Source organism: Vigna umbellata, chromosome 4 (genome assembly GCF_029865625.1).
Source record: "Vigna umbellata cultivar VRB3 chromosome 4, Vumbellata_1.0, whole genome shotgun sequence".
Taxonomy (NCBI): domain Eukaryota; kingdom Viridiplantae; phylum Streptophyta; class Magnoliopsida; order Fabales; family Fabaceae; genus Vigna; species Vigna umbellata.
The window spans coordinates 30678531-30691510 of NC_142168.1; the positions used below are offsets into that span (position 1 = coordinate 30678531).

A 12980-nucleotide genomic window follows, 5' to 3' on the forward strand; every position below is an offset into this window, starting at 1 on the left:
CTCACTTGACTAGAACAATTGGCACCCACCGAGAGGAGAATGCAAGGTTGAAAAGAGGGTCGAGGCCGAAGTCACTCCTGTAAGGAAAAGTATAAGGAAGTTGTTGATAACGTTGTCTTAGTGTAGAAAACACCCTACCCTATCCCTATTTGTGGAAATGAAGAAGAGAGTGAGTACAACCACAATTCTAAGACGCACCACTCCTTGGCAGTAGTAGGGAACTGCCGGTATTTCCTAGCAGTGAAAGATTCTTACTATGGATCGGTATTATGGTAGCATCGACCTAGATGAGCATGTGGTCATCTACACAACTCAAGTTAGTTTGTACTCAATTAACAATGCAATCATGTGCAAAGCCTTCCCTACCACTCTCAAAGGGGCACCTGGAATGGTTTACCCGCCTTCCCCTATTTCATTGACTGCTTCGGCACGCTGATGTCGTCCTTCACCACCTAGTTAGCCACAAGCCGCCATAATCAAACTTCTCTCACACTCCTCAACATTAGGCAAGAGAAAGGAGAATCCTTGAGAACTTTTTTTGAAAGGTTTAGCAAAGTGGTCTTAAGAAGAAATAAGGGAGTATCACAACAAGATAAGAGCTAACACCATGCCAACTGAGAAGAAAGGAATTAAACGAGACTTAACTCAAAAATTGTGTTCTTGACAGAGAGAACCTGGGTCCACTCAATTCTCTCGTTATATCCTGCTCAAGAACACTCCCAAGTCCCGAGTGTTGGGGGAAGCATTACATGTAGACCTTTATGTTAATTTCCTGTTACACACCAACAATTTGATAAAAATACAATAAGAGTTTCTTTGTGTTTTTGTGAGTTTTGTTATCTAATTGAGTTATGAATTGTGAGAGTTATCATGTATTACACAAGTCTTCGTGGAAAGAAAAATATTTATTACTTGCTAGTGCACATTCTCGAAGCTGAAGACATTAATCATTATTCTTTTCTAGAGTTCAAAATGAATAGGGATAACTAACTCTCTTATTTACGGGTTGGACGTTATGTATCTTGACTCTTTATGATTTTTACTATTTAATATTTTTTTCTCATCACTTTGTGTTCTATTTTTTATCTTAATTTCATTATTATTGATTGCATATTTGTTAATATCTGATTATTGAAAGATAGTTTGAGAATCCTAATTAGGATAAAACAACTAATAGATTTCACATCTAAATGCATATGGGTATTAATTAGTCATTCAAAACATTCTAATTTAATGGAAAATTTCGGTAAAAAAAATATAAAATATTAAAGCTTTTATTATTAAGATTTTGACTTGTCACTAAGAAATTAAACTTTATTAACTCGTGGTGTTAATGCCACAGTAGAAGAATTAGAAACATATTTATTATTGTTTTTACATTGAATTGGATGGAATGGTAACTATATTAAAATTATTACCCTATATTTTATTTAATCAATTTAATTGCTTTCTATAAATTAAATTTATTTCATTCAAAAATCATTACTTTTCATTTCAAGTTTTTTTTGTCTAAATCATTAAAAAAAAATCACAATTTCACTTAATCAACATCTCTTCAAAAATTATATTTGAACTTTCCATTTATTATTTGCATAATTCAGTTTACATCTCAAAATCTCTTTTATATATAATATTAATTATGATAGAAAATATTTAAAAAATACCAATTTTAATAAAAAAATCATTACTTTGATAGACACTGTAAGACACATCTCAAATATCTCTTTTATATATATAATATAAATTATGATAAGAAAAAGTATTGAAAAGAAGTACCAATTTTAATAAAAAAAAAAATAACCATACCCTTGATTCGTTATCTTAGAAAATCCCAACCATTTTTTAATGCAAACACGACAAAACAAATATTTAAAGCGTTACGTACATTTTATCGATCCCATCTCCCGTTTTCCCAGTACGATGAACGTGTTGATGAACATGTTGCTGTCTTCTATTCAATTGTCTCTCACTTCAAGAGTAAAAAAGTACAAATTCTACGTTGTTCTCCTTTTAGTTATATACACTTCCTTTTATTTCTTTTATTTAAAATAATCTACTTATTTTATTTTCCTTCCTTTACTAAAGAATAAATAATTTTTTAACACATTTAAATTTTTTATTTAATATTATTTTTATTTATTTTTTATTCTCTATTTTTAAAAAAAATACAAAATTTTACATTTTAATAACTATTTATATGTCAAATAAATATAAAAAGTGTTTCATAATTTTTTATTAAAACAGTCTTATCTCCTTTTGCAATGTAAGTATTCCCATCGACGACACTACACAACCTCTTTCTGTGCATGTATTGTATGCAAGTTGTGAATTGAATTCTGAGTCAAATCTTAGTGTTATTTCTGAATAAAAAAAGACTAATAAAAAATATTAATTATATGTATTCCAAGCGATGACTTTTTCTCCTCATATGGAACAAAAGGTGATAACATAGAATAATTTTGTGAAACTATGAATAATTGAATATCATTCCAATGCTCCAAATAACTCTATTTGCAGTTGAAATGGTTTGATATAATAAGTAATAATAATATGTTACGTGGAGAAGTTGATGAAATCCTTGGTCCCTCGTGATAGGGTATACCCACCAACTGCTAAAGCCAAAAAATATATATAATGCAAATCCTTCACTTTCAACCCACTTGCTTCTCTAATTTTATTTTTTTAATACTATATAGTACGGATTTGAACAAATGATTAGCGAGTAAAAAATCTAAAATATTTGTTACATTACCATCAATTAAAAATTTAAATCACTAGAGGTCACCATGTGTCAAAAATGTTGTTAATTTGCACGATCAATACATGTTTTTTACAAACAAAAAAAATGTTTATTTTAATTTTCGGATTTATTTACATTCTTTTAATTAGTTCATGGCTTTTGTTTTGTATAAAATATTAATGGTGGTGAGTGTTTAAGTAAGTTCCTACCCTTCTAATAATTCACAATTGTTTACTCACCAAGTCCACATCAATATATATATATATATATATATATATATATATATATATATATATATATATAATATTTATTTATATATTGACTTTTAAAGCAAAATGTCTAGGATGCCAATTGATGATTACAAAGTTTTTATTTTTTTCATTAGAGATGAATTTTAAAGGAACACAAATCTAATAAATTGACTACTCAACAAGGATAATAACAATAATAATTTGAGGTCATTTTATAGTTTATGTTTGAAATAAAGTAAAAAATAAAAACTCTTCCCGCATATAGTTTGAAGTTTAAAATGATTTTGGGATAAAAATTATTTAATAAATCTAAAATTTGACCAAATTTAAATGATTCAGTGTGGTGTATTATTAACTTTTAAAAGATTAAAAAAAGTTGGAAAAAATTAATTTCAAAATAAACATGATATTTTGATTAATAGGTTTCGTATAAAAGATTATTTAAAAGATTCAATAAGTTCACTTCATCGACATTTTGAAAACGAAAATAAGAAATTAAAACTATTAGACAAATTAAACTTGTAAAATCCTATATCCTACTAGTAATTAAGATTAATTACTAGTTGATAGATAAAGATTCTTTCATGCGATTTTCTTTACTCTTCTTTTCAAACACAAAAAATATACATAATCAACACAAAATCACGAGTTTAATAAAAAGATATACATAAGATTCTTCCTTGAATATGTGCAAATCATCTAATTGATTTTATGACAACATTGTCTCATAATTTTTCGCATATCATTATTCACATATGTTTTATTGTCTTCTTTCTTTAACTCGGTGCTCCTTTAAAGCTCAATACTTTCAACTATTTATAACATGGTAGAGCCATTAATAGTACAATAAAGTATAAGGTTGCGTTTGGTATAGCTATTTTACATTCACATGTCATCCTTAATATATTTAGTTTGAGTTTGATATCCACTTTAAGTAATCGTTGACACCATTAGACTCATTTTACAAGTAGTTAGTGCATGACATCTTTATTAATTATTATTTTATATAACTCATTTCTAATATTTAAACGGAGAAACTCGTAATATCATATTTTTTTTTCTCTTTTTTGACTTCCAAGTTACATTCTTACTAACATTCAATGCATATACAGATGTAACGACTCTTTGCTTTAGTTTCTTTATTTTCTCTCTCTATCCACTTCTAGCTCAAATCTGAGTCACTCGTTTTCTGACTTCAGATAAACTTCTTTTGATGCCAAACCAAATGCTTCAACTTATTTCAGCAGTGAGCACATCATGTATGTAATATTTCAAGAGTAAAAAAACAAAAACAAAAATTCTGATTAAATTAAATTTATTATGAAATAAAATTACAATTCGGAATGTAAAAGGATTCATCCACAGGGAGAATTTGTTACTAAAGTTCAAATTTTGTTTTTACACTGCAATGGTCTTTTAGTCTTATAGCATGTTGCAACAATACTCCAAGAAGTAGTAGACTTACTTATGCCCTGCCCAAAAGACAAAAATAAAATTAAAATACAATAAAAAGCCAAAACAGGTGATGGAAATTAATTTAACTTGGGGTTATTGGAGAAGTTTTGAAGTTTAATTTTATTTTATTTTATTTCCTCATTAATTAATAACATATCAGAAAGCACACAAACTGAGATCTCGTTCATCAAGAAATCAACTTGGAAATTTAACACGAATCCAAGACAAACATGAACAAATTAACCAAACAAATACAAAGTCGACATCACAAACATGACAAACCTCGTACTAAATACAAATATCCTAGTTGAACCATGTGGTTGCGTGATGCTAAGCATCAAGATGTATGTCTGTAATTTTGTGCAGAAGGAACAAATGTTGTGTGGTGGATCACATGATGGAGCAAGAAGGATCAGGGCAAGAATCATAATATACTACTTGGGGAGGGCAATAAGGGGGAGGGCCATATGGGGGATAGCAATAAGGTTGATAGGGCACATAGCATTTGTGACAGGTGCACCCTTTAGGGCATGATGGAGGACTCTTATCAGAACAACAACCATTGCAGTTTGAGGTGTGGCAGTTGAAGCATAAGTCACAGTCCCCATCGCACTTGGGGTTCTCACAGTTAACACAAACGACGCAACAATCGCCATTGCAGCAGCTGCTTTTGCAGTTAAGGCAGAACATGATATCAACGTCACACTTACCGTGACAACTGGAACTGTGGCACTTTTTGCACAGAGCAGCATGCAACATCTTCTTCAGCTTCTCTTCCTTTTCCTTTCTCTTCTTCTCCTCCTCCTCCTCTTTCTTCTTCTTCTCCTCATCCTTCTTTTTCTTCTCTTCCTCCACCTTTTTCAGATCCTCCACCGTCACAATCACCACCGAGGAGAACTTCTTCTTCAGCTGGTTCACCAAGCAAACCATGTCCACGTTTAGGCCGCTCACCGCCACGCGGTCATTGTCGTCGCCGTCCAGGGCCACCGTAGTCACACCTGAGAGGTTTAAGATGCATACTGGATTTGAATCTAGATTTTTGGACAGTCACATGACCTAAGATATGATCATGTGTCTATGGTTTCTACCATGGAGTTGACATTTCAAATTTACACAAAATAATTCATCATATTAATTACATGTTATATGTGTAAAATGGATAAACATCATGATAATTTTATTAAACCGTATAATAATTTAAGAACATCTCCAATCCATGAATTTTAAACTTGAAAAAGATTGATAATTTGAAAAGAATTTTTTTTTTAAAACATTTGGTGTGAAATAAAATAATCTTAAATTTAAAATCATAAAATTATATTTATATTAAAGTGTAAAGAAAAACAATATAAAAATATTTTTCTATGGCTCTCCTATTAAAATAAAATTTTCGAAACCATCTTAAGAATAATTTTATATATAATGAGACAAAAAATTATGATAAAACTTCAGTGTTATTTTAGAGATAATTTATTGTTATTTTGTTGTTTTTATGTCACTCCATCGGAATTCATTTTATAATTCGTATACATGAGCTTAGTTTGTAGTTTTCTAGGAGTTGTTCATTTTTAAAAACTCATCTCCTAAAATTTTGTACAAACATATGTATCGGTATAGATTAAGATGAGTTTGTTTAATTTTCAGTAGAAAACATTACAAAAATTAGCTAACTAACAAACTGTTTGCTTTCTTCATATAACACACTGAACTCTAAGAACTTCCGTTTCATTCTAAGATTAGAACCGAGTTTCCATAAACATATGAAAAGTTAATAAAAGTTATCAAATAAAACTCTAACTGTAATTACACAGCTTGGTTTCATATGGATAATATGAGTATTTTTATGACTCGTTCTCTGAAAGAAACTTCTTTCAATATGAAGCGTAACAGGGATTGGCGTGTGATGTTCACCTGGTACCTGTGCCGCAATTCTCAGGGCTTTGTTTCTGCATTTGTCACAGTCCATTTGCAGCTTGACAACTATTTTTTGCTGTATTTATATTACACGTGTTATTGCGTAAAAGTTCTTGAGAAATCATCAAAAAGAGAAAAGAAAGGGACAGAAAAGCAAAACTGAAAACATTGGTTCATACCTTCATGTTTGCTAAATTGAATGAAAAGGCAACTTCTCGCTCTTGTAATCAGAAACAAATCAAAGGGGTGTCTTGCTGTTTGTCTTGTGCTTTGGAACTGAGCGGTACAATGGTTTATATAACAACGATAATAATAATATGAGGAAGAGATTATAAAATAAGTTTTTCAACGAAAAAAATTTACAGAATATGCAAGTCTTCATTGACTTGAACGAATTATCTGGCTGGCTGAGAATGACATGTTAGCTACTTGGTTAGCTTGGAATTAGTCCACCAAAAATCACATTCACACTCCTCAACATGGTTTTATTTTTATATCTAATAATCAAGTTATGTTCTTTAATGTCTTAATTCCATGTTCAAGCTTGACTTACTACCTTGTTAGTTACTTTTCTATATATGGTTCAAATTCTTTAATTGTTACTTTTTGTACACGTTAAAGTTTAGAGTTTAAGATTCTGCATCATAGTTAACTCTTTCGATTCAGACTTTTGGTTTATGGTCAAACTGCTATCTTGTGGTTTATAGATTCACTGCGAGATAAATCAGTGAATTTTCTTTAAATAAATAAGATGACATATATTATGATGTTCTTATAGTAAAACTCAGACAATATCATACATAGTATATCGATTTTTCTAACAATCGATGTAGTATATGATTCATTTTAGAACACGAACAACATATCTATTCATTTGTACTATATTTCGTCTTCTCTTGTGTTGCACTGTTTTCATTCTTCGTCCAACACCAATGCCTGGAGTCACCGTTGGTTGCTGCAGCAACAACCACAAAAAACACCCAATTGTCACCTCCGGCACAAGGCTAGTACAAAGTTGTCACCTTCCCCGTTACAAGGCGATTGCGACCACCACGCCGTCCTACGCCAAATGAAAGTCATCTATGTTAATATTTCATTTTATTATTTTAATATTTGTAATAAATATGTTAAATTTGATCGAATTTATAAATTAAATTTGGAAAAGTTTAGTAACGTTAAATTTTGTTGAGTTTAACTATATAGTTTAAATTTTATTAAGTTTAATTATAGATTAAATTTAATTAATTTTATAGCTTAAATTTGAACCATGTTCTCGTAAAAGAAGCTTGTAGTACTTTTCATGATTTGATTATTGATGTAAAATGTTTTCACTTATTATATTGATGTTATTTACATTTATACAACTTGTAAACAGACGTGAGAAACATTGGAAATCAAAAGGAGATGAATCACTGAATATCCCTCTTTTGATATTATTGATTAAGAAAGTGAAATATATATGAAAAAGACAGAAGTGTTAAAAAGGAAAAGTATCTAATCATTTTTTCTAACTTCCATTTTTTATTTTAACGATTTTTTATCTATCATTTTCGTCCCTTGACAAACAGAACATAACTTTGGAATTAACATTCAATATGGGTCTTGATAAGAGAAAAGTGTCACTATTAGAAGTCTTAGTAAGGAGATAGACCGATTGAAGCTAGGATGATATGTGTTTGACTACAAATTCAGTTATAAAAACTTTGATTTTAAATGAAGAACAGTGAGAAGAACAACATTGGCTTTGTTTACAGTGAGAAGAGATTTTATTTAAGTAATTATAGCAGTCATGACTCTAGGTCAAGCCATAATACGTGATCTAGACAATGAATGTTGCTTTTATTTTTATTTATTCATTTATTTATTTATTTATTGCATATCGTGTATTGTCTCTTAAATATACAAAAGGAAAACGTTTGTAATGTGTTTCATGTTTGAAGATGTCCAATATGTATCACAGTAACATTTGATGTTTACGTTGTTCCATGGATAAAATATAAACCGAGATCTATTGTTAACCGTGGTGGATTTGAAACTGACTGATAATTTTGGAAGGATCATAATAATATATACAAAATTTATATATTTCATCATTGTTATTAATATTAAAAAAAATTAATATTGAAATCTCTTTAGATATTTTATTAGAAAAATAATAATTTTGGAGTTGTATTTAATGTATATTTTAAATAAGATCTTTTAATTTCGTCTTGACTTATTAGATATTTTAATAAAGTTTCTTAGATTACATTTTACGGAACTAAGAACAGGTGAATAAGTTGAATTTGTATTATTTTCATATTTATGTGTAACTTTTCTTTTATAAAAATTTAAAAAATAAACTACTATAATTAAAGTAAGTTATAAAAAAATAAATAATTATTTTTTTCTTTTATGTTCATAAAAAAATACTACACAAAAAGACTCATAAAAAAACAAAGCAAATGAGAAAAATTAACTTTCTTTTTTTTCTTTAGAAACAAAAAGAACATATTAAAATAGGAAACGAACACAAACACTAAGTAACTCAAAAATAAGGAAAAACAAAATAAAAAAATATGTTGATACTTTTTTTTAACTATATTGAATTTTGTGTTTTATTATTTATTCATTAAATAACATGTTTTATAAATAATACACAAAATTTAAAAAGTTTGGGTGAGGGCACCGCACATTGATCTAAAAACTCTTAAAGCTTTGTAGTGATGATAGAAGGGTTGATGCATCATTTCACACAACTTCTTGACAAAAAGTATATTTGGTGTTATTATTTTTGCATACTAAAGACTCCCAACAAATGATATGTATAGAGATGAATCTTCAAATTCTTGAGTGGTTTCACTAGTAAGTTTTACTTCTGAATAGTTTTAATTGGTTTTGCTTTGCCCTTTTTTATTTAGCAAAAAAAGATCTTTATGAATTTGTTTTTAATTAAGAATATCGTCTCAAGTGTTAGATTCTGATGCAAGAAAGAAAGCTGAGATTACCAATATGTTGTAAGAAAAATTACTTAAGAAGTTCTTGAATAAGAGTCTCTATAAGCTTTGAAGAGGCACTAGTTATTAGAATACGATATGTAGAATACCGACATTAATAACATTCATGCGAGTAGGAACAAGCAGATATACTGTGGTTTGGCAATTTTTAATGAACTGTCTGCTTGAGAATGACATCTTAGCTAATCTGTTAGGCTTTTTTGGAATTTCACCACCATGAAAACACATTCAAACAACCTACGCCCATCATTTTATTTTTATGTCTAATCCAATATCAATTTCTTTTTAATCCCATGATCAACTTCGTCTTAATTGCTTTCCAATCGTTGATATTATTTATAAATCTTTAATTTATAATAACATTTGTTTATTTTGACCCGGAAGTAAGCAAGTCTACTATCGTGTAAGGAGATGTGAGATATATATATATATATGTATATATATATCTTGTAGTTTGGCTTGTTATGTTTACTTTTAAATATCGAACAGAATCGATAGTACTAAGCCATAAAAACAATGAATATAAAAGAATTAAACATCCTGATCACATATAAAACTTTCAATTCGTAATTAAATTCTTAACAATAATATAACATGAATTCTAATCGGTGAGTAACACAAACAAATTAAATAAAGGGATGGACTAATAGTTTATTGAAAAAATGGTGTGTTTGCGAATTAATATTTTTCTTATGTTTGAAAGAGTTGGGTTGTGATGAAAAAACCACTGGGATTACCTGCACTTCACATGGATTCTTGTCTTCAAAATGCTGTGGAAAAACGTGTTCTTAATTTTTTTGTCCTTTAGAAGCCAACAGCGACCGTGCGTAGTCAGTTTATGAATCATTCTAGTACTTTTCTTTTCTGAATTGAGAGGAAAATATTAATTTAGCACGTTTAGTTGTCATTAATGCAAGAACTATGACAGATCCACAATTTGACTGAAGAGTGGTAAAAAGCTTAGACATATGTACAATGTTCAATAATTATATCAAAAGGTTGGTACTTTGTTGAATAATGATTTGTTGAAAGATGAAGTTCCTACTCGTTTTTTGGTATGAAAGGGTACATGTGTATACAATAGGCGTACTGTAACCTATTTGTATGTTGAGTTGAAAGAGAAGAAGTTGGTGTTAGAAATTTACGTGAGTTGGAAGTTTTACATAGATTCAAAATAAGTAAAATAACTAACATATATATAAATAAAAAAAATATATGAACTTATTCTTTTAAGACTTTTATATAAAAGGAATGTTCTCTTTTATATAAGTCTTTTCATATCACATTGGTACCAAATCTTTTTAGAATCTCTTTTACAAAAACTTCACTATAATATCAGAACTGATAGTTCATCCCGTTAATGATTCGGAAGAGTGTAATATCACTAAGACACTTGAATAAAAATGAGTAAGTGAACAATGCATCAAAGAACTTCAACAAGCGACTTTAAGATTGTAAGAACAATTATAAGTCAAGAAGGATACGAGAGTTGATTGGAAGTGCAAGACAAAAAGTTATGACTTGAAATGAATGATGAGTTTAGTATGGAGTGGGTGTAAAAATATTTTGATCTCTCAAAAAGGAGCTTAACTTATGGACAATAAAAGATGAGTCAACCATAAAGACAATAAAAAATTCAATTAGGAACAAGTTAGCTAAGATTAAGAAGAAGTCCGTCAAAACAAAGAATAAATCGGTCACCGAGAATGAAGAGAACAAGTCAATCACAACGATAGCAAAGTCAACCATAAAGAAAATGAAGAACTCGATCAATCATGAAAAGAGCAAGCAAGATGTGAGAAGAGTTTTTACAGGTGAGAAGTGTTGGGATAAACTTAAATTTTAGGATTCATTAAAATCTTATTTTATTAGTTTTGAATTTAGTAATATTTGGTTTGATTTTGATAGAGATAAAATAGATATAGGTAGTTTTGATTTTCCTTTTATTTAGGAGAGTATAATTTTATTTTATTGATATAAGATAGAGATAGATTAAATAGATTTTATTTTAAGTTAGTTGATATTCTATTGTTAGTTTTTATTATTTGTACTTGGCCCAAGGCTCTATTTGCACCTATTTAAAGGTTGGCAAGGTTCAATAAAAAGCAATCGGAGTAAATTGAAAAGTATTATTTGTGTGGATCACATTTTTTCCAACAAGAAGTTTGAATATAGAAGAATCAAGATGATGAATAAAAAAAACATTTAAGTTTATGAGAAGATTTTGTTAGATAATCTTAAATATGATTAGTTATATTTAGTGTTTGGAGATCGGAAAAGTCAAGACTGATTCTTTGTATTAATTATATCTAGTAATAAAGTTTATTAATTATGTTTTAATAATATTTGTGTTTAAACATTGAAGTTTTAGAGGTCATGAGAAATAAATATGAATAACTGATATATTTTTTAAAAATGTGTGACATACGCTTAAAAAATGTATGAGAGCAAATAATAATATTAGAGAGTATTCTCAAAAAGACTTCTTGTCAACCAATACCGAGAATGTGTAACAAATAGAGAATGTGTTAAGGTAAGTTTTAAGAATAAGAAGTGTTCACATAAGATCCTATTTATTATGACTTGGTAACAATTTTGTTCTGGTTCTTAGTGTTGTCAATGCATTATGATTGTTGGAATACCAAAAAACCGTACTCTGGTTCTGGTTGCTTTCAAAACTAATATCCATCATGGTGGTTGGAATACCAAATCTTATTATGCTACTTTTATACATTATAACATTAATAAATATTGTTTACTTATTTAATTCTTTTGAGGAATTATTTTCTTATTTTAATTATAATTTCTCTTTTCGATGTTAATTTTCAAATAATACAAAATTTCAGAAAAATAAAAGTATTATTTTCTTTATTTGATAAGTAAATTAAAATATGGAAGACATTGGCCACATGAGAAGGAAGATATTTATTATTTATTATTTCTTTTGCATTTGATATTTGTTTTTATGTTCATTTCCTTTTTCTTTTCTTTTCTTTTCAAAATGTCAAATTTACTCACGAAGAAAATTAAAAAAAATAATACAAAAAAGAGAGTTTTTGTAAGGTGTGAGACAAGGAAGGGAAGACATTAGGTTTAGTGAAGTAGAAAACTATTTGTAGGTCAAAAGAATATAAGGAGTCTAGGTATATAAAGAACATAAAATTATTTAATGAATCTTTGCTAAATGAGGAGTTTAGGTGTAAAGAACGTAAATGTATCATTTTTTTTACTTTAATTAAAATTTACTATTACAAATAATTTGTCAAATAAATTTTTAGGTAACATAAATGGAGGAATTTTTGGTAATTAACTCAATGCTAAGAACTTTGTGGCATGGAAGCCTTTAAACTAAAAAAATTATCAAAAGTTCTAAAGGGAAAAAAAAACATGTAATTGGCAAATCAATATATGAATTTGTAGACCAAATTGCAATAAATAGACTTTTAGACCAAATTTCAATCTCTAATTAAACACAATTGAGGGAAAGCTTGGAAGTTCACCATAAGAGCTCCAAGAGAGAAATGTAACGATTTTGTTCCGAAACAGAGTAAGCGAAAGATATCTAAAGGGGTCAGAGGTGAGGGTGAAACAGTAATTCAAAAATTTTAAATGGTGAACTTAGAT

General features: G+C 28.7%; 1 protein-coding gene across 2 annotated transcripts; it reads right to left on the minus strand.

The window, feature by feature from the left end:
• Nucleotides 1–4269: 4269 nt before the first annotated feature.
• On the minus strand, nt 4270–6693 carry LOC124826049 (heavy metal-associated isoprenylated plant protein 47-like). 2 transcript variants are annotated; one of them, XM_088114519.1, is made up of 4 exons: nt 6540–6693; nt 6358–6436; nt 5157–5444; nt 4270–4463 (listed from the first exon to the last, which is right to left on the minus strand). In XM_088114519.1, exons 1-4 carry the CDS (start codon nt 6543–6545, stop codon nt 4453–4455), a joined length of 384 nt encoding a protein of 127 aa, XP_087970645.1. In that variant the 5' UTR covers nt 6546–6693; the 3' UTR covers nt 4270–4452. The 2 variants fall into 2 exon arrangements, with proteins under 2 accessions (XP_087970645.1, XP_087970643.1); XM_088114517.1 differs by lacking the exon at nt 4270–4463 and having other exon boundaries at nt 4609–5444.
• Between the last annotated feature and the right edge of the window lie 6287 nt (nt 6694–12980).

Bases quoted from the DNA above. Each gene is read 5' to 3' on its own strand.
- LOC124826049 (XM_088114517.1), bottom strand. The intron at 5,445-6,357 runs GTGAACATCACA...TAAACCTCTCAG, and splicing joins AATTGCGGCACAGGTACCAG to GTGTGACTACGGTGGCCCTG.